General features: G+C 39.9%; 2 protein-coding genes across 2 annotated transcripts in view; one reads left to right on the top strand and one right to left on the bottom strand.

Annotated features, from left to right (window-relative positions):
* The window catches only part of DHX32 (DEAH-box helicase 32 (putative)), a 58,497-nt gene extending 43,657 nt beyond the window's left edge, over positions 1-14,840 (top strand). Inside the window, 8 exon segments of the mRNA XM_029911371.1 lie at positions 7,112-7,159; positions 7,162-7,264; positions 7,266-7,294; positions 8,181-8,342; positions 10,940-11,130; positions 13,987-14,048; positions 14,724-14,797; positions 14,800-14,840. Of these exon segments, the coding sequence (XP_029767231.1) occupies positions 7,112-7,159; positions 7,162-7,264; positions 7,266-7,294; positions 8,181-8,342; positions 10,940-11,130; positions 13,987-14,048; positions 14,724-14,797; positions 14,800-14,840 (710 nt within the window).
* The window catches only part of BCCIP (BRCA2 and CDKN1A interacting protein), a 19,591-nt gene continuing 6,717 nt past the window's right edge, over positions 14,689-27,562 (bottom strand). The window contains 4 exon segments of the mRNA XM_026651063.1: positions 14,689-15,468; positions 20,134-20,311; positions 24,196-24,383; positions 25,707-25,802. Of these exon segments, the coding sequence (XP_026506848.1) occupies positions 15,298-15,468; positions 20,134-20,311; positions 24,196-24,383; positions 25,707-25,802 (633 nt within the window). The 3' untranslated portion in view covers positions 14,689-15,297.

The raw sequence follows: 27,562 nt of genomic DNA, 5'->3' as shown, positions 1-27,562 counted from the left end.
ATTTAAGTAAAATCGAATTACCCTCGTAGTGTAGACATACCCTTAGAAACAACACTTATGTTAATACACCCAGAATATTAGCCTTTTTTGCAACTACATCACATTGTTGGCTCATATGTAATTTGTGATCCACTATAACCCCCAAATCATTTTCTGAAGTACTACTGCCCAGCCAGTCATTCCCCGTTTTGTATTTGTGCATTTGATTTTTCCTTTATAAGTGTAGAACTTTGTACTTGTCTTTATTAAATTTCAACGTGTTGATCTCAGACCAATTTTCCAGTTGATCAAGGTCATTCTGAATTCTAATTCTGTCCGCTGGAGTGTTTGCAACCCACCCAAAAACAATTTTGGCCGCCCCGCCCCGCCCCAACTCCGCCCCTTCCCCCAGGCTCTCAAGCCTGGGAGGGAGGGGGAGCAGCGGCGCGCGAAACGGCTGTTTCGCGCGCCGCGGCCGCTCGGGATCTCCCCCTCCCTCCCAGGCAGCAGCAGCGGAGGTGAGCTAGGGCGGCCCGCGGCACATTTTTAGGGGCGGCATTCTGGCGCCGGCCATGCCGCCCCTAAAAATGTGCCGCCTCAAGCACCAGCTTGTTTGGCCGGTGCCTAGAGCCGGCCCTGCTCATGCCTGTTAGCTAAGGCTGTAGAGCAGACTCATTAATCTCTCTCTCTCTAAGTGGTCTGAGTGCCACTACACAGGACAGAACATCACACCCAGAAGTTGTGTAGGTTACCAAAGCAATGTTTTGATTCATTGTCTGGCAAACCACAAGCTGCTTATCTCTGTTCAAAGCCTGTGTCCCTCCACCAAAAGCTCCTATCTGCTCTAAAACCATTATAGGTATTTTTGCAGAAGTAAAAGATCTACCAAGGAACAGGTATTGTACGTGCACCTCCAAAATTTTCAAAACATAGGAAGAAAGAACAGGACCCAGCATTGTGCAACTTAAATAGGTAGTGTCAAATCTGATCCTCTACATAGGCAGCAATTCAAACTGGTGGACTGGAACTGAGAGACCTAGCTTTCATTCCCAGCTCTGATACTTATTTACTATGTAACCTCAGGTAAATCACTTAACCTATTTGTCTCAGTTTCACCATCTATGAAACAGAAATAATCATACTTTTCTACCTCATAGGAAGGTTGTTTAGGCCATGATGCTGCAATGACTTATACATTTTAGGTATACGTGATATATGGTACCTGAATACCACTTTAGGTGTTTAGGTATGTAGGTTCAGTTTAGGTATGTGAGTTAGTTCAGCTGAAGTCAATAAAGTTAAGCACATGCATAAATCTTTGTAAGACAGGGGACACAGGGCTAGATCAACAAAAGAACTTAAACACCTAACTGCTACCTTAGGTGCAATATCTAGGCACCATCAGGATCCTCAAAACTCACACTCAGCTGCTGCCTGAAGTCCCCTAGGTGCCTAAAAATCTGCCGCTGAGCATGTGCACAGCCACCTTAGTCTAGGCATCCAGGTGCCTATCTCAGGCCTAAGACCTACTGGTATCCTCAAACGATGCATTCCCCCACCTCTCACACCTTCAGGGCCCAATTTGGTAGGCATGCTCAGAGCATGTCTAAACCAACACATAACAGCCACTGATTTGAGGAGGTGCTGCCACTTCTCACTCCCTTTTAACTTTTAGCCATGTGGTTAGTAGACTCACCCAGGACCTGGGAGACCCAGGTTCAGCTCCCCTCCCCGCTCTGGCTGATCTGGAGAAGGGATGTGCACTTTGGTCTTCCCCTGAAAGAGTGTCCTAACCAATGGGCTATGGGGTATTCTGGGGAGCAGGCTTTCTCAGTCTCTCTTGAAGCAGTTCCATTGTGTATAAATAAAATAAATATGCCTTGGCACAGAGGCATTAAGAATGTGGGTCTCCTACCCTCCAGGTGAATGCCCTAATCACTGGGCTATAGAGTCATTCTCATTCTATTTCTTTTGCCTAATGAATATTTATGTATGTATAAACAGTAGAACAGCTTCAATGGGGGAGATTGAAAAAGACCTGCCATAGAAAACCACACAGCCCAGCGGTTACATCAAGCAGAGAGGGAACTAGAACCCAGGTCTCCCATATCCTGGGGGAATGCCAAACCACTGGACTAAAAGTTATAAATGAGGAGTGGAGCGCCTACTTATCCTCACTTTTGTGTGAGAAAGGACGCAGGCACTTAACTCCAGGAGAAGGTTCATGGCTCTGTATCCCAAGTGGAGATAGACACCTAACTGCCTTTGAGGGGCGGGGCTTAGGCCACAACTGTCTCCTCAGCTTTTCACATAGACTAGCTTAGGCAGCTCTCCATGGAGCATGCTGGCTTTTGTGGGTCCCATTCTTAGCTGCCTAACCCTCCCCATGCACTGTAAAAGGGAGACTAAGCACCTAACTAAGGAGCCTAAGTACCTTTGTGGATATCTAGCCCATAATGCTTGTGAAGCACTTTGAAATCCTCACTATTGAAATGCTAAGCATTACACGTAATTACATTTTTAGGTTGTAAAGTCCACCTACTTACTTATACACTTATTTTCCAAAACAACTGCTTCCTGGTGTTTTTCCTTTAAAAATGATCTATGACCAATTCAATATGAAGTAGCCAATGTGCACAAGCAATGGAAGAAAAATATCTGATAAAGAAACACTTTGCATTTTCAAAGTTAAAGAGATGTAACAACAAGGAAGAATATGTAAACAATTACCGAATTCTCCATTTTCCTTTTAAATTTGTTTTTTTAGAAGTAGCAGTTGAGTCACAAAGCCTTGCAAGTTTGCCTTTAGGATAGCAATAGAACTAGCTCTGGCAGGCAGTCCCGATAATGACATTTTTCTTATTGTTAAAAACCTTTTTTATAAAACAATGCTGATCCGTATTCTTTTAAAGAAAGCCTTTCAAATATAAGCATTTATGCTGCTCTTGTTTGCCTTATTTATGATGGGTTTTATTTAATAGGAACATACCATAAAGAATTCTCAAATGAACATTTGCCATTTTTACAATGGCTTTTTTATTGGCTGCATTTGTGCCTGAAAATGCAAACTAATATCTGAAAATCCCTTCCATTTTTTATTGTATTACTGTTCCTTCACCTGTCTAATCTGCATTTATTAACTTGCCCTTTCTAATATAATATTTTTTCTGTTTTTGTTTCTGTAACACTGCTTGCAAAATCATAAAGCCATTCCTGCTTCTAAACTTCATGGCAACTAACTCTGCGGCATAAAAATGCAAAGCACTTAAGACTATCCAGGGACTGAAATTGGCTGACAACCCAGATGCTTATAAGGATGACAGCCATATATTGTGTATCTTATAATGCAAACTGCTTTTTTGATTTATAGAAATTAGTTTTCCATGATTCCCTGGTAATTACTTTAAGTCTGAATAGCTATTCCCCTGCCCGATCTTTTTAATCTTGTGTCAGTATTTTCTGTCACTGACTCTTGTTCTCTTCCCTGTTCATCAGCTATTACTTTTCATTTCATGGCTCAGTGGTAAAACTCAAACTTTTTTCCTTATTATATATCCAACCTATTTTCTTCTCAGATGCTTTGACTTTCTCAAGGTCTCATTTATTATCATGTTAAATCTTGTATGCCCACTAATAAATGCTCCCAGTTACTATAAATCCTGAATATTGTATAGATGGGGACGTGAATTCTAATATTAAATACAAAACAGATCCAAAATACTGATCTCTACATAAACACATAGCATCTGAGTGGAATAAAGTGCTTCATTTGCAAGAAAATGCTGTTCATGTTTTTAATTTAACTATGGGCACAACACTATGGCGAAGTTATGCATCACATTATTTCAGGGTGAGCCTTGTAAAAGGAAAAGTAAGGGGAATTAATAATCAAAGAAGACTTAAAAATAGACCTTTTTTTTACTTGTTTTCTATTTTATTAACTGATTTTCCTTAACTCATTGCAGCCAGATCCTCTCAGTGCAGAGTCCACTGTTAGCATGGATGCACTATATGAACCATCAATGTAAAAAAATAAAACTTTTCAGTTTCCTCCTTCTGGTTCAATAGTTGGATCAGAAGCAGTGCTGCAAGTGATTTCTAGTCCTCTATCAGTGAAGATGTAAGTACAGATACACATTATGTATGTGTGCATTTATTTCTCATTAAGTGATTCATGGAAATTTGTATGCAAATTGAGAGCAGCCCTTGGACACCTGGAAAGTTGTCAGTACAGTCGCTGGTGTCTTGTAGTTTCCACAATGAGGAAAGAGGATCAAATCCTGATCCTGTTGAATTCAGTGGGATTTGCCATTGACTTCAGTGGGACCAAGATTTAGTCCGGTACCCAAAAGACACAAAGAGGAGAATCAAAGGCTCTCAGGTTTGAAAGATGAGGATGCTGTTGTGATGATAATGGAACAATTGTGAATTTGAATGAGCTGGAAGTCAGAAAGACATATTGGCACAGCCTAGATCTAAAATCCCCCCTCAGTCTTCTTTTCTGAAGACTAAACAGACTCAGTTTTCTTAATCTTTCCTCATAGGTCAGGTTTTCTAAATCTTTTTTGTTGCTGTCCACTGAATTCTCTCCAATTCTTTCTTAAAGTGTGGCACCAGGACTCTAGCTGATGTCTCACCAGTGCTGAGAAGAGTGGGGCAGTTACCTCCCATGTCTTACATATGAAACGCCTGTTAAAAAACACCCCAGAATATGAAGCTTCTTTGCAACTGCATCACATTGTTATCTCATATTTAATTTGTGATCCACTATAACTCCAAGTGCATTTTCTGCAGTGCTGCTGCCTAGTCAATTATTCCCCATTTTATATTAGGGCATTTGATTTTTTCCTTCCTAAGTGTAGTACTTTGCACCTGCTGTTATTGAATTTCATCTTGTTGATTTCTGACCAATTGTTCAATTTGCCAAGGTAATTTCGCACTCTAATCCTGTCCTACACAATAATTCTGACCCTTTCCAGTTTGGTGTTATTTGCAAATTTTATAAGCATAGTCTCCACTTCATTATCCAAATCATTAAAGAAAATACTCAATAGCACTGGATCCAGGACAGCCCCCTGCAGCACCCCACTAGATATCTGTTTCCAATCTGACAGTGAAACATTGATAACTATTCTTTGCACATGGTCTTTCAACCAGTGATGCACCCACCTTATAATAATTTCATCTAGACCACATTTCCCTAGTTTGTTTACAAGAACAGCTAGTGCAAATAATATCCTAAATCAGAAGGTGATCTTACTTGAGAGATAGATTGGAGTACCTTATGCCTAAAATCTGGCTCTGGATTTGAAGGTTCAAAATCTGGCTCTGGATTTGAAGTCTACTCAGAAGTGTTTAATGAAGGTTTAATGAATGAGGGGAGGCCATTTTGCATCTCTATCTTGAGGGTGATAGTCTCAGCTATCTTGATCCTTGAAATAGAAAGGCATCTTGCTGAGTATGCTTTTGCTGGCAGTGTCAATAAATCATGTTATGAAAGGTTTTTAGTGAGCCACTAATGGAGACCATACACTCTGGCAATTCTTTCTTCAGACTGTGTAAGTATTTAAGTGAAAATGCATGTGATCATTTCAGCCTTAAAATCCAATGTTAAATGCACACACAAACATAGACCTCCCAAATGACTGCTCATGGCAGGAGCTCCACTTACTCTCTTCTAATCCCTAGGGTGAGGAAACTGCCATTCTAGTCTCCATCCCCCTCGTCTACCATTGTTCTGACTCTCTACCTATCCAACCGGCCCTTTGCCTCAGTCTCCTCCACTCCCCTCTCCCTTTCTTCTCACTCAGTTCCTATCCCAGCCCATGTCACTCCCTGCTACCCACAGTCTCCTGCCATATTCTCCCTCCTTTTCCCCCTCAGTTTTCTGTATCCTACATTCCTCTGTCCTTCTAGTCATTCTCCCTACCCTACACATATCCTGTCCCTACACATTCCCCTGTTCCCACCCTGTCTCGTGCCTAGGTCACACATAATAAATAGGGGATGGCTATCTTGAAAACAATAGGAGTCAGTGACTATCTTTACTAGAAACAGTCTCACTCCCACCTGCAAAGGCTATAGGGAGATGGCAGCTGTCTGTGGCGAGAGCAGCCTGTGCCTTCAGTTCTGTGGAAACAATAGGGAAGGGCAGCCATTTTCGGTGAGCACAAGGAGATCATCCTCATCTTTCTTCTGACACTTGAGCAGTTATTAAAAAAAACAAATACAATCACAGGGTTCACAAAAAATACTGGGAAAGTTGGCAGCTCTGTAAGAGCTTGCCCTTGGCTTTCCTCTTTGTTGGCTTCTCCCTGTATTCAATCCTCTTCTTGGAACCATCCCAGTATCTTTTGTCCACTTCCACTGAAAAGGAAGCAAGCAAAAAGAAACAGTTGGAGTCAGAAGGCTGAGAGCTATGCTCCATGCTTCCAGGAGAGGAGGCAAAGAATTCTGACTGGAGTCAACCTATATTATAATCCTGCGGCATTCACGAATTCTTGTCTTCTGGAAGCTGCTCTGATACTTTCAGCAAGATGGGAAAAATGGAAGGCCATCAGCACAGTCAGTGTTTGCACTATCTATAGGTACAAACTATTTTTAACCCCTGATTTTGTGTATAAAGCTGCTCCAGTTTCCTGCCCCTGGAGAACTTAAGCATGTTTTGGAGCCAAGATCTATGCAGAATAACCTGCTGTAAATTCTACCATTCATTTGCGTGGGTAGGTCAGTTTCAAAAATAATTCATGGTTCCCCAACAGATCCTTTCTCTCTCTTTGCTAAAAGCCACAAACTCCTCAGGTATAAAAAACATCAGCAATACCCAAGCTTGCTGTTGCTGTGCAGAAAATTTCTGTGGAATAGCTTTGGAACCTTAGGCCGAAGAAGAAAAGGGGAAATATTTGCAATATAAATTTAATTTGTGTATTTAGCTGCAAAGGATCTGGTGCCCTTCCATTCATTCCTCTTGTGATAGCTTCCTTTACTCACTTTCAGATCGCTGACTCCAGTCACTTTTACATAAGGGAGTATATAACTGAACTATTGTGCTAGGATGTGAACGTCATACGTTCATTTATATGTATCCATGTACGTTTAACACATTTAACATTGTTTGTTCCCCCTTTTCTAGCTCCTGAAAATCTGATGCAGGCTTTAGAAGATCTTGATTATCTGGCACCAAGGATAATGATGGAAACTTTTTTGAATTTGGAATAATTAGGTCAGAGTTTCCTCAGGATCCACAGCTGTCAAAGTCCATTTTAGCTTCATGTGAATTTGACTGTAATGCTCACCATTGCTGCCATGGTAACAGGAATTCCTAAATAACGTTTTAGTGCGTGGCACTTGAGCCCCCAGCCCAAGCCCATACAGGCTCATTTTAAAGTCTAGTATTGTCATACAGGCCCCAGAATTATTTAGCTATCGAGAGGCTCTTCAAATTCTTGTCTACTCAAAGCGAAGATCTCTACAGCCCAGTCTGTTTTTATTCTGAGTATGCAGTGAAACTCAAGTTTTGCATGAATTTCAGTGAAGTAATGAGAATCATTGAATTCTATGCTCCAAACACAGCACTGATTTCCAACTTTTTATGAGAAAAAGTTCATTTTGAGGAGAGAGATTTTGTGATCTCATTATATTCACCTGTATTTAGCAGAGACCATATTAGGGAGAAGCTCTTGTGAAAAATATTATTGGACTATTGCCTGACTAGAAATTCTTTTGCCAACTTATTTCACCCCTTGGAGGACAAAATATTTTAATTTATAAATTCCATCACATCACTTTATAGAACAATTAGGCTGGTGTTCATTCCATGCCATTCTAATGGATCAACAGTGGGCCCTACTTTTGAACACATAAGATCTGGAAACAGAGCATTTGCATTTGAGGGCTACTAACTCTAGAATTTGCTTTTATTGTTGGCTTGATAGAGCCTACTGTTGACCCATAACAGCATAATGGAAGGCATAACTATTCTATTAAATGTTACCCTGCAGGGGGTATTGTGGGATGTATGGGCTATTTATTTTGATGTTTCTGCTGGTGTGGTTTTTAATACTCTATGTGCACTTCCGATGTTATATTTAATCCTTTAAATAGATGAGAAGACTCAAGCATGTACCCATTCCATCATTAGTTTTAACACCAAAACAACACCCCGCAACCTAATAGCACAGTACCATGTTGGCTTAATTTCCCCCCCTCCCCCTTTTCTAAAAGCACCTAACATCCATCCCCTGGAACAGAGGAGGATACTCTTACCTGCTGTCAAAAAATCTTCCACTCCACAGGAGATCACTATACTCTTATCAATGTCTACAAGGCCTACAAAGATACCAGCACAAACTCCACAAGTCAATGTAAATGTGTACACCACACAAAAAATACAGCATAGATCACAAAGATTTTAAAGAGACACAAAATTCATTGCTAAAGGTTGGCTCATTCTAGGGCATTTTTGAATAATTCTTTCAAGTTGTTGCTAGACTCATTTCAATTCACAGGGGGTAAAAAATAAAAAAAAATGACCCATAGTAGGTAGATATGACCATTTTAGCTTGTAAGGCCCACTTGTTTGTACAGAAGCCAGGACAAATGATCCCAATTCTGACCGAGCTTTCTAGCCACTAGCACAATAATAATTAATTTGTACTACCATCGCACCTAAGACCCTCTGTCATGGACCAGGGCTCTATTGTGCTAGGTGCTGTACAAACACAGAACTAAAAGATTGTCTCTGCCTAAAAGAGCTTACAATCTAAGTATAAGGCAAGGGATAACAGATAGATAGAGACTCTGAGGTGTAAGAATACAAGGTAGCAGAGCACCAGTGACTTAACTGTTGTCAATTTTTTTGTAGACATCATAGCAAAGGAGGGTTTTGAAGGAGTGAGGTTGAGCCTCTCACTTCCAGAGCACCCCTCCTGTCAAGATAGGGTGTTGCAGGTGTTCTTTCAGTCTAAGGCCTCCTTCATCCATCCTCCAGCCAGGTCACATCTCAGTCCATTTTGCTTCCAGGGTTAATGGAGAAGTCCAAAAACAAGAAAACCCAAAAGTCTAATGGCCTCTAAGCCCATTCCTTGGCCTCTATTTGGAACTCATAGTTCTTGACCTTTTTTACTCTTGATGCCTGTACTTCCCCTCTTGGTCTGGGGAAGTGATAAGGATTCCAGCCCAGGGACCCTGTTTAGCAATATTCCTTGCTAATTAGTTTGCCTGTGTTAACACAAGTTTCTTGCTCTGTTGTCTCTGTGCTTGGTTCCTTGTCACACATTTCTACAAGCTTTTCAGTGCCATGGTCACGTTTTTCTATTAGGTTCTGGAGTTGTTTCTCAATGCCCCACGTGCTTCTGCCAATATTTGTCTTCTACCAACCTCGTTGGCCAACTCAGCGACCTGTTGCTCAAGGGTACGCTGAATCATCCTTAACTTTAGCTATGGCCTGTTCCAATTTCTTCTTGTAGTGGGGTGGGGAGGAAGACTATTCTTCTGTAGCATGAACAGATATCTTGCTTCCTTCTATCTCCTTTTCCAGGCCTTTGTTCCGCTCAGCTTCTTTACATACTTGTTCTTTGACATAGCTCTTCTCAGTTTCTGCAAGCTCCAACCTAGCATTGAGACTTAGCCTTTGGCATTTCTCTTCTTGCAGCAACCCTTGGGTTGTCTGTAGGCAAACCTTCAAGTCCACCCTGTTACAAAGATGATGACTTAGTTTTGTGGACATTTATGAGGAGCTCCTTCCAAGCATGAGGGACAGCATGGGAGAAAGTATGAAAGTGCTTGTTTGAAAATTTAACAAATCAGTAATCATTGGCCAATTGGAAGTTGGACTTGACATTTCAATAGTGAATGTGAGATGATAGGTAGGGCAGGGATAGACTGTGAAGGGCCTGGAAAGTGAAACCCAGCAGTTAATGTTTAATGTGATAGAGAAAAGGGAACCAGTGGAGGGATGAAAAGAGAGGCGTGCCTCCCTCACAAACACACACAGCCCAATCTAGGTGGCAGTTAGATTTTCAAAATTTTGATGCATATTTTATGCTGGGGTTTATTTTGTTATAACTAAGGACTAAAGGGATGATCTGGTCACTGAATTCGGGAGAGGGATTTAATGGGTACTTATAAATTTTCCCCCCTTTATTATTTTTTGTGGTCTCTGTTTTACTCAAGGCTCCAGTATTTAGTCTATGTAAGTTTGTGCCCTCTAATTGTAAAGAGACACAAACCTGAAATGGTTAGGCAGCCTCAGCAGGCTAAATTCAGGATAACTTTATAGATATCTTTTGAACAATAAATCTGGATATTTGGATTTTCTGTTCTGAGTAACTTTCATTTTGGAAGATGTAACTGAAAAACTCTATAAAATAAAAAAATATATAGAACACTAAGTAAGGACTCAGGATTGGCCCACTATGTACTTTAGATGCAAGCTAAATGAGGCTAAGTTTTCCATGTGGCTCTTGGCCTCAAAATTTGGGCTGCTCTGTCAGAGACAGCTGCTCATTCCCACTCTCCTTTTAAGCTCTTGCACAGATAGAACAGCATTTTATCCAGGAGCCATGTCTCTGTGGATGGGAGCAAGTGCCAAAGGGGTCATCTACTTATTCTGCTACATCACATTAATATACTTCCTGCTCCCAATCTGAATTGTACTTCATGGCAAAGCAACATGCCAGGGATGGCCAAACCTACTGGCCCTCCAAGCCACATACGACAATCTTCAGAAGTTCGAGAGCTGGGGCACACCTGCTGGGAGCCGGGGGTTGGGGCTTCAGCCCCGCGGGAGGCATCTGACAGGGCTCGGGACTTCAGCCCCGCTCCTGCTGAAGCCCTGAGTGCTGGCAGGTGCACCCCGCAGGGCTAAAGCCCCAAGACTTTAATGGTAAAAGAGCCGCATATGGCTCAAGATCCAGACTTTGGCCACCCCTGCAACATGCTGTCACTTCTTCTTCCTCAGACTACGATGTTGAGAAATGGTGTCATGATTATTTCCTAAGCTGTTCTGCACTGAGGAGGGCAGAAGTTATCAGAGCTGAACTGGCAGAGATTGTGAAATGTATTGAACTTCCCATTTCAGAACCTGACTTTGAATCAAAAGAAAATACGCTAAGCATAAAGAAACTTCTCTTATCTGGTTACTTCATACAAGTAAGGAAAAAATATGGTTTAGTATAATTCTATAGATATGAATAGAAGACAGCACAGTATTTAAGTTAAACCAATTGCTATTAAAGAACTTGAAATTAAGCTAGATAATGGTATTCCTTTGATTCCCGCAAAGGATTACTGGTACACTTTCATTCCATTTATTCAAATACTTATGATTTATCCAACAAATTTCTCTTATAGTATCAGCCAAGTTCACTTTTGTTTCAAAGCTGTCATTAATTAGTGTATTTTTAAAATTCTTTTACCCACTGTACTGGAAACATTTGTAAGCCATTAATTCCTGAGAAGATGTGACCAATACTCCACATACTCTAGCCTTCTCGTCTGGTATTTATCTCCCGCAGCCTGATGGCTCACTAGGAAAGGGAACCTCTGTCCACACATCCATGTTAGAGGCTGAGAGGTGGTGTAGGTTCCAGAAAATCTTTACCCTTCAGCACCTCTCGTTACAGGGTTTTCTCCTCTTTGGGGTTGTCTGAATGAAATTACCCAAAGAATAATCTTAAGTCCAACCAAATTTACAACAGAAAGACAACACAAAAGCAGCAGTTTGTTGAACATTTTTAGATTTACATTCCTCCTAATGTAAACTAGAGGAATCATTCTCAGTTTAGCTATAGAAAAGACAAGACGGTGAGTGGCTTATAGCAGGACCCCTACCAAATTCACGGTCCATGTCGGTCAAAAATCGTAAAATTCATGATTTCAACTATTTAAATCTGAAATTTCACAGTGTTGTAATTGTAGGGGTCCTGACCCAAAAAAGAGGTGTGGGAGCGGTCACAAGGTTATTGTAGGAAGAAGGTACTGCTGTCCTTACTTCTGCGCTGCTGCTGCTGACGGCAGCGTTACCTTCAGAGCTGGGCAGCTGGAGAGCAGCTCTGAAGGCAGGAGCCCTGCCAGCAGTAGTGCAGAAGTAAGGATGGCACGGTGTGGTATTACCACCCTTATTTCTGCCCTGCTGTATGCAGAGCTGGGCTCTCAGTCAGCAGCCGCTGCTCTCCGGCTGCTCAGCTCTGAAGGCAGTGCAGAAGTAAGGGTGGCAATACCGCAATGCCCCTAAAATAACCTTGTGACACCCCTCCCCCCCCCCACAACTCCCTTTTGGATCAGGAAACCCAATTTGAGAAATGCTGGTCTCCCTGTGAAATCTGTATAGTATAGGGTAAAAGCTTACCAAAAAACCAGATTTCACAGGGGGTGACCAGATTTCACGGTCCGTGACGTGTTTTTCATGGACATGAATTTGGTAGGGCTATATACTTATATCCCCTTTGAAAACATTCATTCTTCTCTGACTTCTCTGGTCTTCCTGTCAGCATGGCATTGCTTTCCAGCAAGAAATGACTCCCTCACTCACTCTGTTTATCAAGACTACCTCTTTACCCTCCCTAATCCATGGCAGCCAGCCCCATTTCCAAACTATGCCCATCTGCAGCCATACCACTTCCTAATCACCAAATCAACTGCCGGGACTCTGACCTCTACCTTTCTTGAGCTGGATCCTTGAAGAATGGCAGAACACGTGCATGTGGAGGGGAAGTGTTCAGTTATGAAAGTGTTCTACCAAGTAGATGGTACTCTACCTTTACGCCTGCCACACTGGGCCTATCAGCTCAGGAGCCTTCCCCACCTTGCTCTCCGAATCCAGACATGCCAAAATCAGAAAGTGAAAGCAACATCTGACAGAAGCTCATAGAATCATAGGACTGTAAAGGACCTTGGTAGCTCATCTAATCCAGTCCCCTGCATTGAGGCAGGCCAGCTACAATGAATGAAGCTGATAAACTGAATTAAAAGCACCCCCTCAAGCTGTGCATTAACCACATACAATGCACATGAAGAGTTGAGGCAGAATACATTGACAGTAGTGCAAGAAAGTTAGGATCTGGACAATGGTCTACAATTATTTCTATGACAGTAGCTTTCCTAGTATGCATTAGGTCCTGTCCAGCTATACAGTACTGGTAAACCAACCCCCACCACACAGAGTTCATGATCTAAAAAGGCAAACAAACAAAGGATTGGATGAAAGACCAAATAGTCAGCTGATATTTATAGAAGGGGAAAAAAGTTAACTTAAAATGGCACTTGACCTAGCCATATTACTTGGGCAAATCCTTGAATCAAACTATGATAGAAATGGATTTTCAGGAGGAGGAGAAAGGATCTCACCTTATGAGGTTCAGTTTGTTTTTGTTCTGATGCACAGGGGAGGAAGAACCAGACTTTATAGCCTGGTGGTTAAGTCACTGGTCTGGAGATGCAGGTTCAAAGTTCCTGATCTGCATTATTTGGAGCAGAGACTGGAACCTGGATCTCCCACATCCCAGCAACCTAACCACCATATTACAAGAGACAGTCAACTCCCGCTCTCTCGTTCTGACCCAAGAATCCATCCTGGTCCTTAGAAAACTTCCGGACTAAAAAGTTGTCAAAACATAAGTTTCCAAAACATTTTGGTTCTGATAAAATAGCATTTTTCAACAAAAGAAACTTTAATCAGAAATATTTCTGCCAGCTCTCCTTATGGTTTTGTTTGAGAGAGGGGTCCAAGCATAACCAATGCCCCTTCTTGGTGGTGTGAAAGTGTGAAGATGGTCATGAAAGGAGAGGACAAACTGTGTGTATAAGTGCATGTAGTGGGACAAGACTGGCATGGTGAGGAGTTATTTTCACACAGATTTCATAATCTGTATAGGAACATATGTGAAAGTGCTTGGAATTTGCAGCTTTTGCTGGGTCCAGTTCTATTTTGTTTACATTTACTGGTCTATGCTGTGTCTTTGCATAACACTGTATGGTATATTGTATGTATACCAACCTTTTATTAAGTTTTTCACTAAAAAAATACAGAAAATCAGACTGTACATTCCCTATATCAGAGTGTACCTTCTGTAAGCCAACTGCACCTTCCCGTACATTCAATACATCTCAAAGTCTGTCATTGTAATTGTACTCAATCCATTTAAAAAAGAATGTCCCTAAAATGATTAAACATGCATTTCTAAAAACGGAAAATGTATTTTAGTTCTTCTTTGGTCTTAATGCTAAACCAGCAAGATTCCTCTATTAAAATAATTTAATTGAAGAAAGTTAACAAGTTTTTTCCCCCAAAATGACACTTCCAGCAAATGCTTTTTTTATATGCCTATGCAACCGAGTCATCCCATACAACTGCCAGGAAAGTTTCCCTCTGATTTCTCCTTCCCAGGGCTCTACAGAATGCACCCTTTCTTTGTATTTTGTTGAGCATGCTGTGCACTCAAATACAGAAAAACTCCATAATTAATATTTAATGTGATTTGCAGCACTGGGAACTGAACCCAATCACTCCAAGTGCAGGCTGAGCATGTTAATTTGCAAGTCTGCTTCGAGCATAAACATACAGCTACATTTTGGTGGCAGTTTTTCTTTTTGAACTAAACCTAATACCAATTGTTGATGCGTTAAATATGCAGTTTCACCTATCACTGGCTCCAAGCACTTTTTTGCACAAACCATGAGATGTATATATAAAGCATTTAAAGTTTCATCTTTTAAAAAATATATTTTATTCCATTTCTCACCAGATTTGTGGAACTGGCACCTCAATAATATGTTAGCAATCTGCCTCCTAGTGAAAGCAAGGAGATTCTGCAGGAAGTAATCATTTATCACCTGTTTCAACAATGAAAGAGGAACGCTAAATAAAACAGCAAGACAAAGAATACGAAAAATATCCCCAAACTCCTGCTGAACAAAGATGAATTGTTCAATGACTTTTATATCCAACTACTTTCAACCAAACAGAACCAGTATGTGCAATATGTCCCAAAATTAATCCATTCAACGTTTTTTCAACTTGAAATACACAGGTATTTAATAGGAAAGAGAAGAAAAATTAACTTCTTTAGAAGTCTTAGGGATGTAGGGTTTTTTTTTATTGCATTCTTAATGGTGACTCCAAAGTCTACTAGGATATAGTATTTTATAGTAACAGTATGATTGACATTGTTAGTTGTACAACCTACACGTTTCACTAGTATACAAAGGTGATTCCTGAGGAACACAAAACTGATGACATTATAAAACTTTTGGGAAGCTATTCAAAAGGCATATCGTTTTGCATGGCTGCTTTATAAAAACATTATCCATGGAAACTGTCTAGACGGAGAGATATTCTTTCAGTTTATCCATGATTGCATTCATCCTATCAGATGGAATCAACATAACAGTTCGCAAAGGTTTCATTGGTACATCGTCAAAGGACCATCTGCCTCCTAAACACGTGTCACTCTCCTCTTGCACAGAATAGCTGAACTTCAGCAGGGCTTTCTAAAACAGAAATAAATACATCTTGATTTTAGTAAGGCTTCTGACACAGTCCCACATGACATTCTCATAAATAAACTGGGAAGATGTAGTTTAGATTAAACTACTATATGGTGAGTGCACAACTGGTTGAAAGACCATACTCAAAGAGTAGTTATCAATGGTTCACTGTCAAACTGGGAGGACTTCTCTAGTGGGGTCCCACAGGGGTCACTCCTGGGTCTGGTACTAGTCAATATTTTCATTAATGACTTAGATAATGGAGGGAAGAGTATGCTTACAAAATTTGTAGATGATGCAAAGCTGGGAAGGGTCGCAAGCACTTTGGGGGACAGGCTTAGAATTGAAACCAAGCTTAAATTACAGAACTGGTCTGAAGTCAACAAGATGAAATTCAATTAAGGTAAGCACAAAGTATTTCACTTAGGAAGGAAAAATCAAATGCACAAATACAAAATAGGGAATAACTGGCTAAGTGATAGTACTGCTGAAAAGAATCTGAAGATTACAGTATGTCACAAATTGAATATAAATCAACAGTGTGATGCAGTTGCGAAAAAGGCTAATATTTTGGGGTGTATTAACAGGAATATCGTATGTAGGACAAGGGAGGGGGCTGCCCCACTCTTCTCAGCTCTGGTGAGGCCTCAGTTGGAGCACTGTCTAATTCTGGACACCACACTTTAGGAAATATGTGGATAAACTAGAGACAGTCCAGAGGAGAGCAACAGAAATGATAGAAGGTTTAGAAAACTTGATCTAGGGGTAAAGGTTAAAAAAAACTGGGCATATTTAAAGTTGAAAAAACAAAACTGAGGGAAGACCGGATAAATCTTCAAATATGTTAAAGGCTGTTACAAAAAGGACACTGATCAATTGTTTTCCATGTCCACTGGAGGCAGGACAAGAAGTAATGGACTTAATCTGCAACAAGGGAGATTTAGTTTAGATATTAGGAAAAACTTTCTAACTATAAGGGTAGTTATGCTCTGGAATATGCTACCAGAGAGGTTGTGGAATCCCTATCACTGGAGATTTTTAAGAACAGGTTGGACAAACACTAGTCAGTGATGGTCTAGGTTTACTTGGTCCTGCCTCAGCATAGGGGAAAGAATTTGCTGACCTCTCAAGGTCCCTTCAGCCCAATGTTTCTATGATTCTATGAATTATGTTACAAAAATTAGTTTTAAGCTACTATGCATATCATTTTAAGTGAAGTAAAAAAAGAAAGTTCTGTTTTGTGGGAGTGCAAGCTAAACAGAAAAAATCCCTATGAAAAATCCAATGAAAACTAAAATAGAATATTCAGTATCCTGTTTCACAAGCCACCACTCATCATTTCATATCATAAACTCAAAACAAACTGAATTCATTGTGTAATGTGCATTATTGTTAATGTAGGGGACAAATGAAACATAAGAAGAACGACTTCTTGGTCTTCCAGTCACTAGCTGTGGATGGCCTTGGACAAGTTACTTAGTTTTTAAAATTGCAGATAATTCCTCAGGTGTTACAAACAGGTATTATAGCCAGGCTCCTAAGAGGTACTGTGGCACGGAGTGGGGATTTCTGGCCAGCGACGGGAAGGTCATGTTGAATCTCTTGCCAAGAATACTACCCACTGCTTGCTAGTGAACCCCTAACTCTCTAAAGCCAGGAAGCAGCAGACCTGGGGCATGGGGGAAGAAGTGGACTCATAGCAAGAGCTGAAGCAGGGCAAGAGGAGCTGTCATGCATCCCAAAGAGGCTCTGTATGGGGACGCAGAGCCAACAGTGCAAGGATGTCAGCTTGATACAGTTTGGGGGTGGGGGAAGGGGCAGCACATGGAGGGGCAGTAGCAAAGCATACTCTTCTCCAATCACTGCTAAAGAATCACTTCAATCGCAGCCTTACAGGTTCAAAGGTTAACATCTTTGTGACCCAATTAACCCAGCTGTAAAAAAAGATGTAGTAGTTCCCTTCCTCACTAGGAATCTTTATGTTCAATTCCTAGATACCAAGGTGAGAGGCACTAAATAAAAACCTTACATAGAATCTCATAGAGCCCTGAGAAATCCTTGGAAGTGCAAGTTATTTATAGAGGACACTTTTCCCAAATACTGTAAATAGTTTTTCATAAGGTTTCTATTTATATTTATTGATTCAATTTGTATGTAATATATATTGCAGAGTCGTGTCCTTTTACTACCCCCCCACATCAAATATTTGAAGTTTCAGGGAGAAAATGCAGTCTTAATTCCTTCCCCCACCCCCAGATTACAAATTAGAGAAGTATTATCCTAAACCAGTAAGGGGGAAAACAATCTAACCTCCTCCCATTGCTTCCTGCATATTTGCTATATAACACATGTGTCTCAAGAATGTAAATTTCCACTGAGGGAGAGCCATATAACTAATCCAGAGCTGTTGTTCAAGAACGAACAGTTTGAAGAATGGGGGCCTAAACGTTTAATTGATTCTAAGTTTGGGTATACTTGAAGCTTTTCTTCCACTCCCTCAATTACATTTTAAGGACCACAATGTAGCACAGTGAGTTGATGAGCGGGGGTTGGCTCCTCCATACTTATTCAATTCTCAGCCACTCATTATACTTAATAGTAGTTTGTAGCAATCTAATTAACATTATGTGTGATCAGGGAAGGATACATACTCAGACTATTTATTTTGTGCATATACATTAACTTTGATATATTTAATAATGTAACTTCCTTGATCTTACTTAAAATGACACTTGTATAACAAATGCCAGAAAGACTGGTTTACAAGAAAATAGTGTGACCTGATTGAGACCTTCAAACAAGTTCAAAACAATTACTAAGTCTTGAAAAAATGCAATTTAAAATGACAGAACATTTGGGAGTACAAAAAGGCCTTTTAGAATACAAGACCCATGGCGACCCCAACTTGGAATTGAAAGTCCCTTTACTACATGCTGGTTTTTGGTCACTTGGTGTGCATAAAGTCAAATTCAGGTGCTGGAGACCCTGCTATAAAAAAAGATAAAAAGAAAAACTCTTAGCTGCTTGTTACTTTTACACTCCACAGCAGTATTTCTTGCAGTCTCATAATGAATGTGCCTAGAGTTTGAATTTAAAGTGTTCCTCTTCTTAAATGACCAGTATTAGAATGATAGCCATTTATTAGCCTGCGCTAGGGAGAGAGAGGTGTCACATGCCAACATTTTACCCTGCGTGCACTGCCATCAGAGAGGAAGAACAGGGAGCTCTTGACATAGCAGCAGTGCTGTGGAATAATGTTTTTAAAGCTCTGAAAAAAGTAAAGAACACTGAAAAATTCCATGCATTTCCAATTATATTTTAAATTTCATTTTCTGCATCCTCCCCTTTCTATATGGCTTGGGACCAGCAGAACTGAGTGGCAGGGTTCCCTCAGGAAATTATAAGTAATAACTCCAGTTCAATATTTTAGTGCTTTTTATTAATGTATTTGTCCCAAACAGAACATACAAAAGAAATGGGATAGTGACATCCATACATTTGGCTCTTCAGAAGATTTGTTCTGAACAGTCTTTTTAAATAAAAAGAACAAAAAATAAATGGATAATTTGGGGAAGAGTACAACACCAAAAGCAGCACAGATTCAGAGCTTTGAATCTGCCAAGTTTCTTGGGAAGAATTCTCAGAACATAAATGTGATGTCTGTTTGTAAGAAGGTGATCTACTTTTGGGGGATTCAGAGGGGAAAATATTTATGTTTTACATGAATCATGCATGTAGCAATTTGATTTGGTCCTTCATAACACCACAGACTTCTTTTTTCCTAGAAGCCTGAAAGATGCAATTGCTTTGATTCTTTGAATCATGCTCTTCCAAATAGTTATAACTTTTTATGCAGATTCAAATAGAAGACTATAGAGAGGGTACAACTGCCTCTGCACTAAAAGGGTTTTTTCCACCCCTAGGATTAAAAACCTTGAAGGGCCAATTCAGACTGTTAAACTCTGTGCTTCTGCTCTCTTCTGTCCATTCTTTTCAAAAACTTGGAAATTTCATTCACAGATCCTCAACCAGATGTTTCACTTAGTTCAGAATCTTTTGTTAAATCCCTTCAGCATTACCCTCAAGATAACCAGTTAATTGTTGGTGGCCAAGACACTGATGGTAAGAGCTGATCTTTCCCTTGAAGAATTTGTCTACATCAGGCATTTTTCCCACCATTACACTACCATTGGTGCAGCTCCAATGGTGGCAGCAACGATGGGAGGGCTACTGTAAACAGAGCCTAGGCACATGCCAGTGCTTTCCTCACCATGTCCCTGAGACTTCTTGTAAATAATATCAATCTATTACTACAAAAAAGCCAAGTGCCATTTTATAATCTGCATCTGTAGTAGTGCAGCTCTCAGTGGTTCCCCCAAGGCAAAACATGGTTTACTTTGGTCAAGAGTTAGCGAGTATAAATATCCTACATTAGCAAAAATGGTTTGTTTGTGCATCTTTCAATAGTAATTACACAAAAAGCAGCTGGATTTAAATAAAAAGGTCATTTTACCACCTTTTCATAATCACTGCAAGTCAGGTTTCTAAAGTGGCTCACGAAGAAAGGCCATTGTTATTACTGAAAAAAAAAGCAGAGTCAGAACCTCCATTTCCCTGCTCTAAAGAAAAATCAAATAATTGGATTTAATGGTATCAGACGTCGGTTACCTCATAAAAGAATTCTTCCTCTGCATTTGCAAACATTAATTCCTCTTTCTGCTGTGTGCTCTCGCCTCTCTTCTTAGAGCTGCGCTTTGCTGTCTCTGTAAAGGTCTTGCTGATGAGAAGGTAGTAGTAGCACTTTCCACATGGCTTATTTGTTCTTTGAGTTTCAGCCAGTTCTTTCCTAAAGACAAATATTATTTACATAAAGAATATTTTAAAGCCCCATTAAATGCACACAAATCTCATAATGCAATAACATACTGATGCTTTGCCCAATCTTCATAATTGTCACTCAAATAGCTATATTGACTTTATATATGAATTTAAGGCAGTAATTTTCTTTGAAAAGTTCTCTGCAGTCAGTTACTCTTAAAATCACCACCAACAAAACCAATCCCCTACTCCTCATAATACATTTCTTCTGTTATGGAACCCTCACTAAGGACACACTATGTTCTTGTGGCTGTAAATGCTTAGAACCTAATTAAACACTCACCATTAACTACAATTCATAGGAGTGGTTTCCTCCCCAGCCAAAAACTAGCTCATTTCTTTGATCCCCAGGTTTTATTTATTTTTTGCCCCTTTCCAGAAGCCCTTAAAAATGACAAACTTCTGTCTGGCGAAGACGACTGGATGCTCTCATCCCTCCCTTTGGTTGAGTGTGTTGCCACTGCAGTGCTGCAAGCCTCATTCAGAAAAGGAGCCCAAGACCTGAATTCTGATTGTGTGTGTCATGTTCCACTGGAAATAAACCTCAAATCTCCCCCAGCCTCTCCTCTGACAAGCCATTTAAAAGTTTATCAAACAAAAAAGCAAAGAGACAGTTATAGGTTTTCTCCTATCCAGAAGTATTCATTTCTTAGAGATCGATATTACTACTTAAAAGAGCAGATGAAAGCTCCCTAACAGCAATGGTAGATTAAGATTAAATGAGGCCTGGATCTAAGTCAAACAAATTCCCTGCTTCTTTCAACCCAAACAAATGAAAGGCCCCTTCCTTTACAAGAGTGCTCATAGTTCCCCTAGCTTCTGAACCGCTAAAGTCACTCTCTGCTCCCTAGTCCCCAGGGTGGACAACAGCACTCTATGGCAGTGCACCCCAGCATATTCAGCCTCTGTGGGTTCAAAGACCCCTCCCAGTCCAGAGCTGGGATTTATGAATCCTACCTCCATAATTCTGGATGTGTTAATATTCTATTGCCTGTTCCCTCTTCAGTCAAGCATGGAGTCACCTGTGTAAATTCCTCTTCCACTAATGGAAGAACAAATGTGTGGTTCCATTTACTATCCAGGAGACTGACCATTTCTGACTAGTCTTAGTGAAGGTGGGGAGGGAAAGAGGCTCTGATCACTGCTCATTTCAAGTCCTGCAAACCTTCAACTTCTTACAAATCCTATTATTTTACTGAAAGTCTCTCAACATTACCTGAAGACCCAGCTCATGGAGCGATGTTGGAGCATCTCATCCTTCACTAAAAAAGGTATGTTTCTAGTCTTTATGATTGCAGATAAAAGCTAGAAAATGTGAACTATAAATGCTCAAATACTAGAAGGCAAATACAAAGAACCCCAAATCTACTGTTAAAAGCCCCATGATTTTTAAGTCAAACTCACAATTTCTGAATGCTTGATGTTTGCAAGAACTATCTCTACTAATGCACAATTAGCTGCAATTGAATCACTAAGCCAGTAATGGAACAGTGATGGCTGAGAACGTGTATTTCTCAGTTTGTTATAGAGTAATAAGGAAAAAACGAAGTAGATACTGCACCTTCATTGTGAGGCTCTCCCCTTTTACAGTCTCATTGACATAAAGCTCATGTTTCCTGGCTCTTAACTACATGTATCCCTATCATAATCACCATTATATTCTATTCAAAATACTTGGATCCTACATGTGGTGTTAAAAATTAATTCTATAGCTAAAAATTAAAACTATAGTGTGAAAATAAAATGGGGTCTAAACCTGTGTAAATTTTTGGAATCCTCATTTCTCTCCCAATTTGATACATTAGATTAAGAGACTAACCAGCTGATCTCTTACTTTCTGTTTCCACCTCCCAATTCAGAGTAGAGTAGACCAAGCAGAAGGCCAGGTGAGTTCCTTTCGTGAGGAGACCTTCTCAGAATCCAGAGATAGGAACCTCCACTCCCAGACCAAGGACACTTATTCTGCCAAGGGAAGGGGCTCAGTGTCTGGATGGTCTAGTCAGGCATCCACATCCATCCCAACACACACGTCTCAAACCCTTCAGAGGCAACCTGACAAAGTTGGGTCAGTCCTCTTAAGCACTCGGGACTCAATATGTTGGACCACTCTCACCAATCAGGGAATGTTCTGGGGTAAGTCTAATAATATCCCCACAAAACCCTCCAATCCATCTCAGAAGGAAAAGCTCAAAGATCTTCCCTCATTTCTGAAGTGGGCAAGAGAGCTATCTGGCTAGGCATCTTTTACAACTTCTTTTCTTCCCAAGACAAATCTTGGCTCATTCAAGGATGTACTCCTAACTCTTCCTGCCCATCACATAGTGGAAAATAAAGAACACAGGGGTTAGAGACCTACCATTCTCCTGAGATAAATTCCCCAAAAAGAGAGAGACAGTGAACAGTAGAGAGACAAGAACCCCCATCATGGGGATAATCATCCGCTCTCAAAAGGCATAAGAAAAAGAAAGTCCAAAGGCCAGAAGACACAAAAACACACCCTTTTCAAACACTTCTGACAATCTTTTCCCACAAGCTCCAGTGCTCCTGCTGAAGTGTTTGCTTCAGATCATGATAACTCCAAGCCAGAGGAGCAGTAGAAATTAATTCCTGCAGACATATTTAAAACTGTGGGGAGGAAGATGGTGGTCCCTGAGATCGAGACAGAGAAAGATGATAAGCCGGCTAAAGCCAAAGTCAAATATCGCCCAATTACAACCACAACAGAATTTGCCATTCTCCTTCAAAGGAGTTATTAATAAGGAATGAGAAACTCCAAGGGAAAGGGGGAAAAGCACTGAAACTCCAAAGTGTCCTAGAACAAAACAAAAAAAAATCTCTCCTGAATAATAAGAGGAGATGAGACAAATGGGAATGGAAAGGCAGACCTAAATGAGAGAAAACTCATCCCTGTGGGAGATTAGATAGTGTCTAAATAGGACTAGGAGGAAATGATTCAAAGAAAACCTAATTTGGCATTTGGAAGTAGACAAATTAGAAGGGCCAGCAAGTGATGTGACCTGTGATAGGAAGATTGGAAAAAAATAGAAGAGCAAAGGGTGTTCATTTTCCCATTAATATACTACCAGATTGCCAGAAAGTTGTTTAAAAAAGTAAAACAAACACACCACACACACAGAAAACCAGAAAGGATGTCCTGACCTCTCTCTCATCTTACTACACCCTACATCTCAGTCAAAGCTACAAACAAATTTAGATTCTTTCCCTTCCTTGACATCTCTGCTTACTCTTTCTTTGCTCATTTCTTTCCAAATCATCTGTCTTGATATCCCTGACAGGGCCTTAACACTGAACCCTGTTGGGAGACAAAGTAGTGCCTAACCCTCTACACTCATCTCAGACGCTGATTTAAAAAGTATTTCAATGGCTCATCCAGAGATCATGCACTTACAAATCTGCTGAAGCCAAGATTTCCATTCCAAAGCCTGAGTTAAGCACAATAAACAAAAATACCTCAGATACTCATTATTAAAATGCTGTAAGTTGTATAATTTTTAATAAGCTTGCTCAATTTTCAAAACAAAGATCAACTACAATTCACACACTTATCCTGTTCTAGTAGTATGTGGCATAATTTTAAAGTGGCTTCCTATTTCTTCAAGAGACAATGATTAGGAATTTTAATGCATAAAGAAGTAGTATCAAATAAAGAAATTAAAAGTCAATATCAAGGACCTTATATAAAACAATTGTATTTTTTCTTTTGCTATATTTCTTACTTAAATCTATGGTATCATTCCCACTCCTTCAACACATTTCCATTTAAATAAGGTTTCTGAAGACATCTGAAGGAAAAAAATTACTGTTCAAAATCATGTTTAGAATGACTCTTACTGCAGCTGCTGGTGCATGGGCAGAGCGATCTGCGGTGGTACGTTAATGAATCTTTCATTTAGTAGGAAGCCCACAGGCTTGGTGGTGTCATTTAGGAGCTTATCCAGGTGTTCAACCATACTCTGGTCACAGTTCTTCTCACACAGGCTTAGAATCAGCTCTTTTATTTGTTCAGCACATTGAGTACCCTAGGAATCAAAGGGTACATTTTCTTTACATTCCAGAACAATTATTTACATAAGAAAACCTGAAAGTGAACTTCAAGAGAGTATTCAACAGGCCTGTGGGCAATTTCCTGCAATGGTTTCTAAAGTATTGTAGATTTTGAAAATTATTATTCACCCACCCTCAAGGTGATGGCAGGCTGAGGTTCCTAAATGATAACAATGCAGCTATGAGTTACAACTCCACTCTGCATAATAACCACAAAAAAAGGGGAACAACCCCAACAACTGAGCAACATGAAACATGAGATGACGGATGGTCCAGTAGTTAGGGTACTAGCCTGACACTTGAGTGACCTTGTCTAAATTTCCTATTCCATCACAGACTTCATGTGTGACTTTGGGCAAGTCATTTAGTCTCTCAGTCCTCCATCTGTAAAATGGGAATAACAACACTTCCCTACCTAACATAGCAGCCACACTAAAGACCGTGGGGCACTCAGATACCATGCTAATGAGGGCCACATAAGCACTTACACTGTGATTTTCATACCATTTTCATCTAAAATATTGTAACACATTCTATACGCAATGGTATCAAGTTAACAGAAAAATGTAATTCAAAGCACTAAAATGAACTAATGATATAAATCACAAGATTAGATTAATCCAAAACCCAAGATGAGTTTATACAATAATGAAGGGAATATATCTGGAATTATTAATTAAATATTGTTCCCTTGGATTTTGTATTTACTGGCCTCTTTTCATCCCTATTCTCTGCACATATTTTATCCCTTTCGACTGGTGGTGAAATTTGCCAGAGAATCATCAGGTACGTAAGTCATTGTGCCAGATCTAGTTCAGGTTGTCTGTATATTTGGCATGGTAACTTTTATTTTATGGTACAGGTGACATGAATGCCTTTCTAGTTGCCTTACAAATGCATTAAATATATTTTTAGAAGACTGTAATGCATCATGACATGACCTGTACAATGGTAAGGTCTAACAGAAATATGAGCTTTATTTGGAAATTCTTAGTGGCCTGTCCAAAACTTACAGTGCTTTTCCATTATTACCATAAAAATGCAGCCGAACTGCTTGGCCACACAATGTACAGATGCTTTACAGTGTAACCTTATAGAAGCGGAACAGAATTTCAGAACAATTAAATTATCGATAGTATAAAAGGCATTTGAGTAGACAGTGACAGGGGGGGAAAAAGAGGGACAACCATCTGGCGCTTGGCTTAATGTCTACAAAGTAATTTTCAATGAGACAGGATGAATAGAAAGAGTTTTAATTTCTAGAAATTACCATCCAGAAGTTAACCAGTATTACTGACCTTCCTTTCAGTTAAGTTTAAGAGGCTTATGAAGCCAAAGACTTCATCATCTTCTTCTTCTTCTTCATCATCACTTTCTTCTTGAACTTCTGCTTGCTATTTAACAAAAGTAAAAAGGACAACTAATACCAAGCTGCTTTTTAAAACAAAACAAAACAAAACAGCACCATTATTCTATGTCCGGGATGTTTTATGCACATCTAAAAGCCATTCTGCAAGTCTATGGAATGGCTTAAGAGACAAGAACATTAAAAGGGCGAAAATCTGTAGGTTGTCTAAATAATTTATTCTGTTAAACCTTTATAAGAATATGTTACAACCTCCAATTTTTACTTACTTCCAAGCAGAACCTCACTAATTCACACCAATGACTGGGAGACCCCCATATTCAGCTACTTGCAATGGAATTATTGTGTAAAAACAAATTTTAAGAAAGCAAGAATATGCACATCAAGGTACTTAATTTATCAGACCAGAGTAATTTAGTTTTATTCATAATACTTCATAATGATAAATAGTAATAAATGTTCTGGGGCATATTTTGTAATGTCTTTGAAATGAGACCATCTGACAGTTTTCTACTATTAAAACTCTCCTGAGCACTGGAGAGAGAAGTGTGTGTACGTGAATTATGGGATGGGCAGATTAACCAAATGCAAATTACAAGGCTCTAGATTTAAATGATTAAGAAACAAAATCTAATAGACAGCTAGCAATTTCTTGGAGGAAGGAACCACAGTTCTGAAAATATGTTGGCATGACACGACTGTGTATTGTAATGGTCTAAGTGGATACTGCAGTTCACACTTGGAGTTTTACGGGTTGGGGAGGGGCAAGTTTTCATGTTACCATTTGCTTGGCATGAGACAGCTTTGCAAGGCAGGGTCAAAAATAATAGTAGTAACCTCCCTTTGCACTAGAAATAGAAATGATTTTAGAGTAAATTATTTAGATTTAGAAAAACATAGCAGAATGCAGACCATAAAAATAAAGTTTCTTTGCAGGGGGAGGGGCATCTTAGGGCAGTTTATTTTATTTTGGAAATTGTTAATGTGTTTCAGTGAACCATTTACATTCTCCCTAACCCAAGTAGTCCTAACAGCAACACTTATCCCTATCCAACCCTCTCGTCAGGATAGGAAGAAAGAATATGCAATTCTCCCTGCCCGCTACATCATCTCACAAGTGGGTTAGGGGATAGGTTTTCATTAGGCTCCGCTAAGTTCTTAGGAGATGTCCAATGAATGTGCACAGAAACAATTTTTCACTTGCTTATAATTATTTTCTTCCAATCAGAAACTCAAGACACACATTTGTTTGGTTCGGAGTTTTAGCCAATTTTAAATTTGGAGGGGGGTGAGGGGAAGTCACAATTTTTTAAAATTAAAGCTTCCTCTTCTACCCCATTTACTTAACACTATTTCTCAGATACTCCAGAATTTCCTTCAATATCATAACCTCTCCCCCCCCCCCCCCCCCCAAAAAAACCAACAAAAACTCCTCATTTGTTTGAAATGAAGAATGGAAAATTTCAGCCCCAAAAGGAGAAGTTTTAACAAAGTTATAAGCAAGAGAAAAGAGGGATTTGTAATGGAGGTTATAAATAATGTTCAATACAGTATTTGCTACTGTAAGCGCTATACCACCACCACAACTCTTCTCGTTAGTTACTCACAGAGACACAGGAACATGGATAGTCTGCAACAGTTTGACTTCAGCTCAGACTCGATAAAGGGAATAGAAGAGTTAACTTACCATATCAAGAGCTGAAGTCACCCAAAAACTCCACTTGAACCTCTGAAAGCAGTGGTTCTCAACCTATTTATAATTGTGGGCCGCAGGTTGAGAACCACAGC

The sequence above is a fragment of the Terrapene carolina genome, unplaced genomic scaffold, assembly GCF_002925995.2.
Source record: "Terrapene carolina triunguis isolate 2854851 unplaced genomic scaffold, T_m_triunguis-2.0 Scaffold95, whole genome shotgun sequence".
In the NCBI taxonomy this organism is placed as follows: domain Eukaryota; kingdom Metazoa; phylum Chordata; order Testudines; family Emydidae; genus Terrapene; species Terrapene triunguis.
Note: the sequence above shows the minus strand (reverse complement) of the source record. Positions and strands in the feature narration are given on the sequence as shown.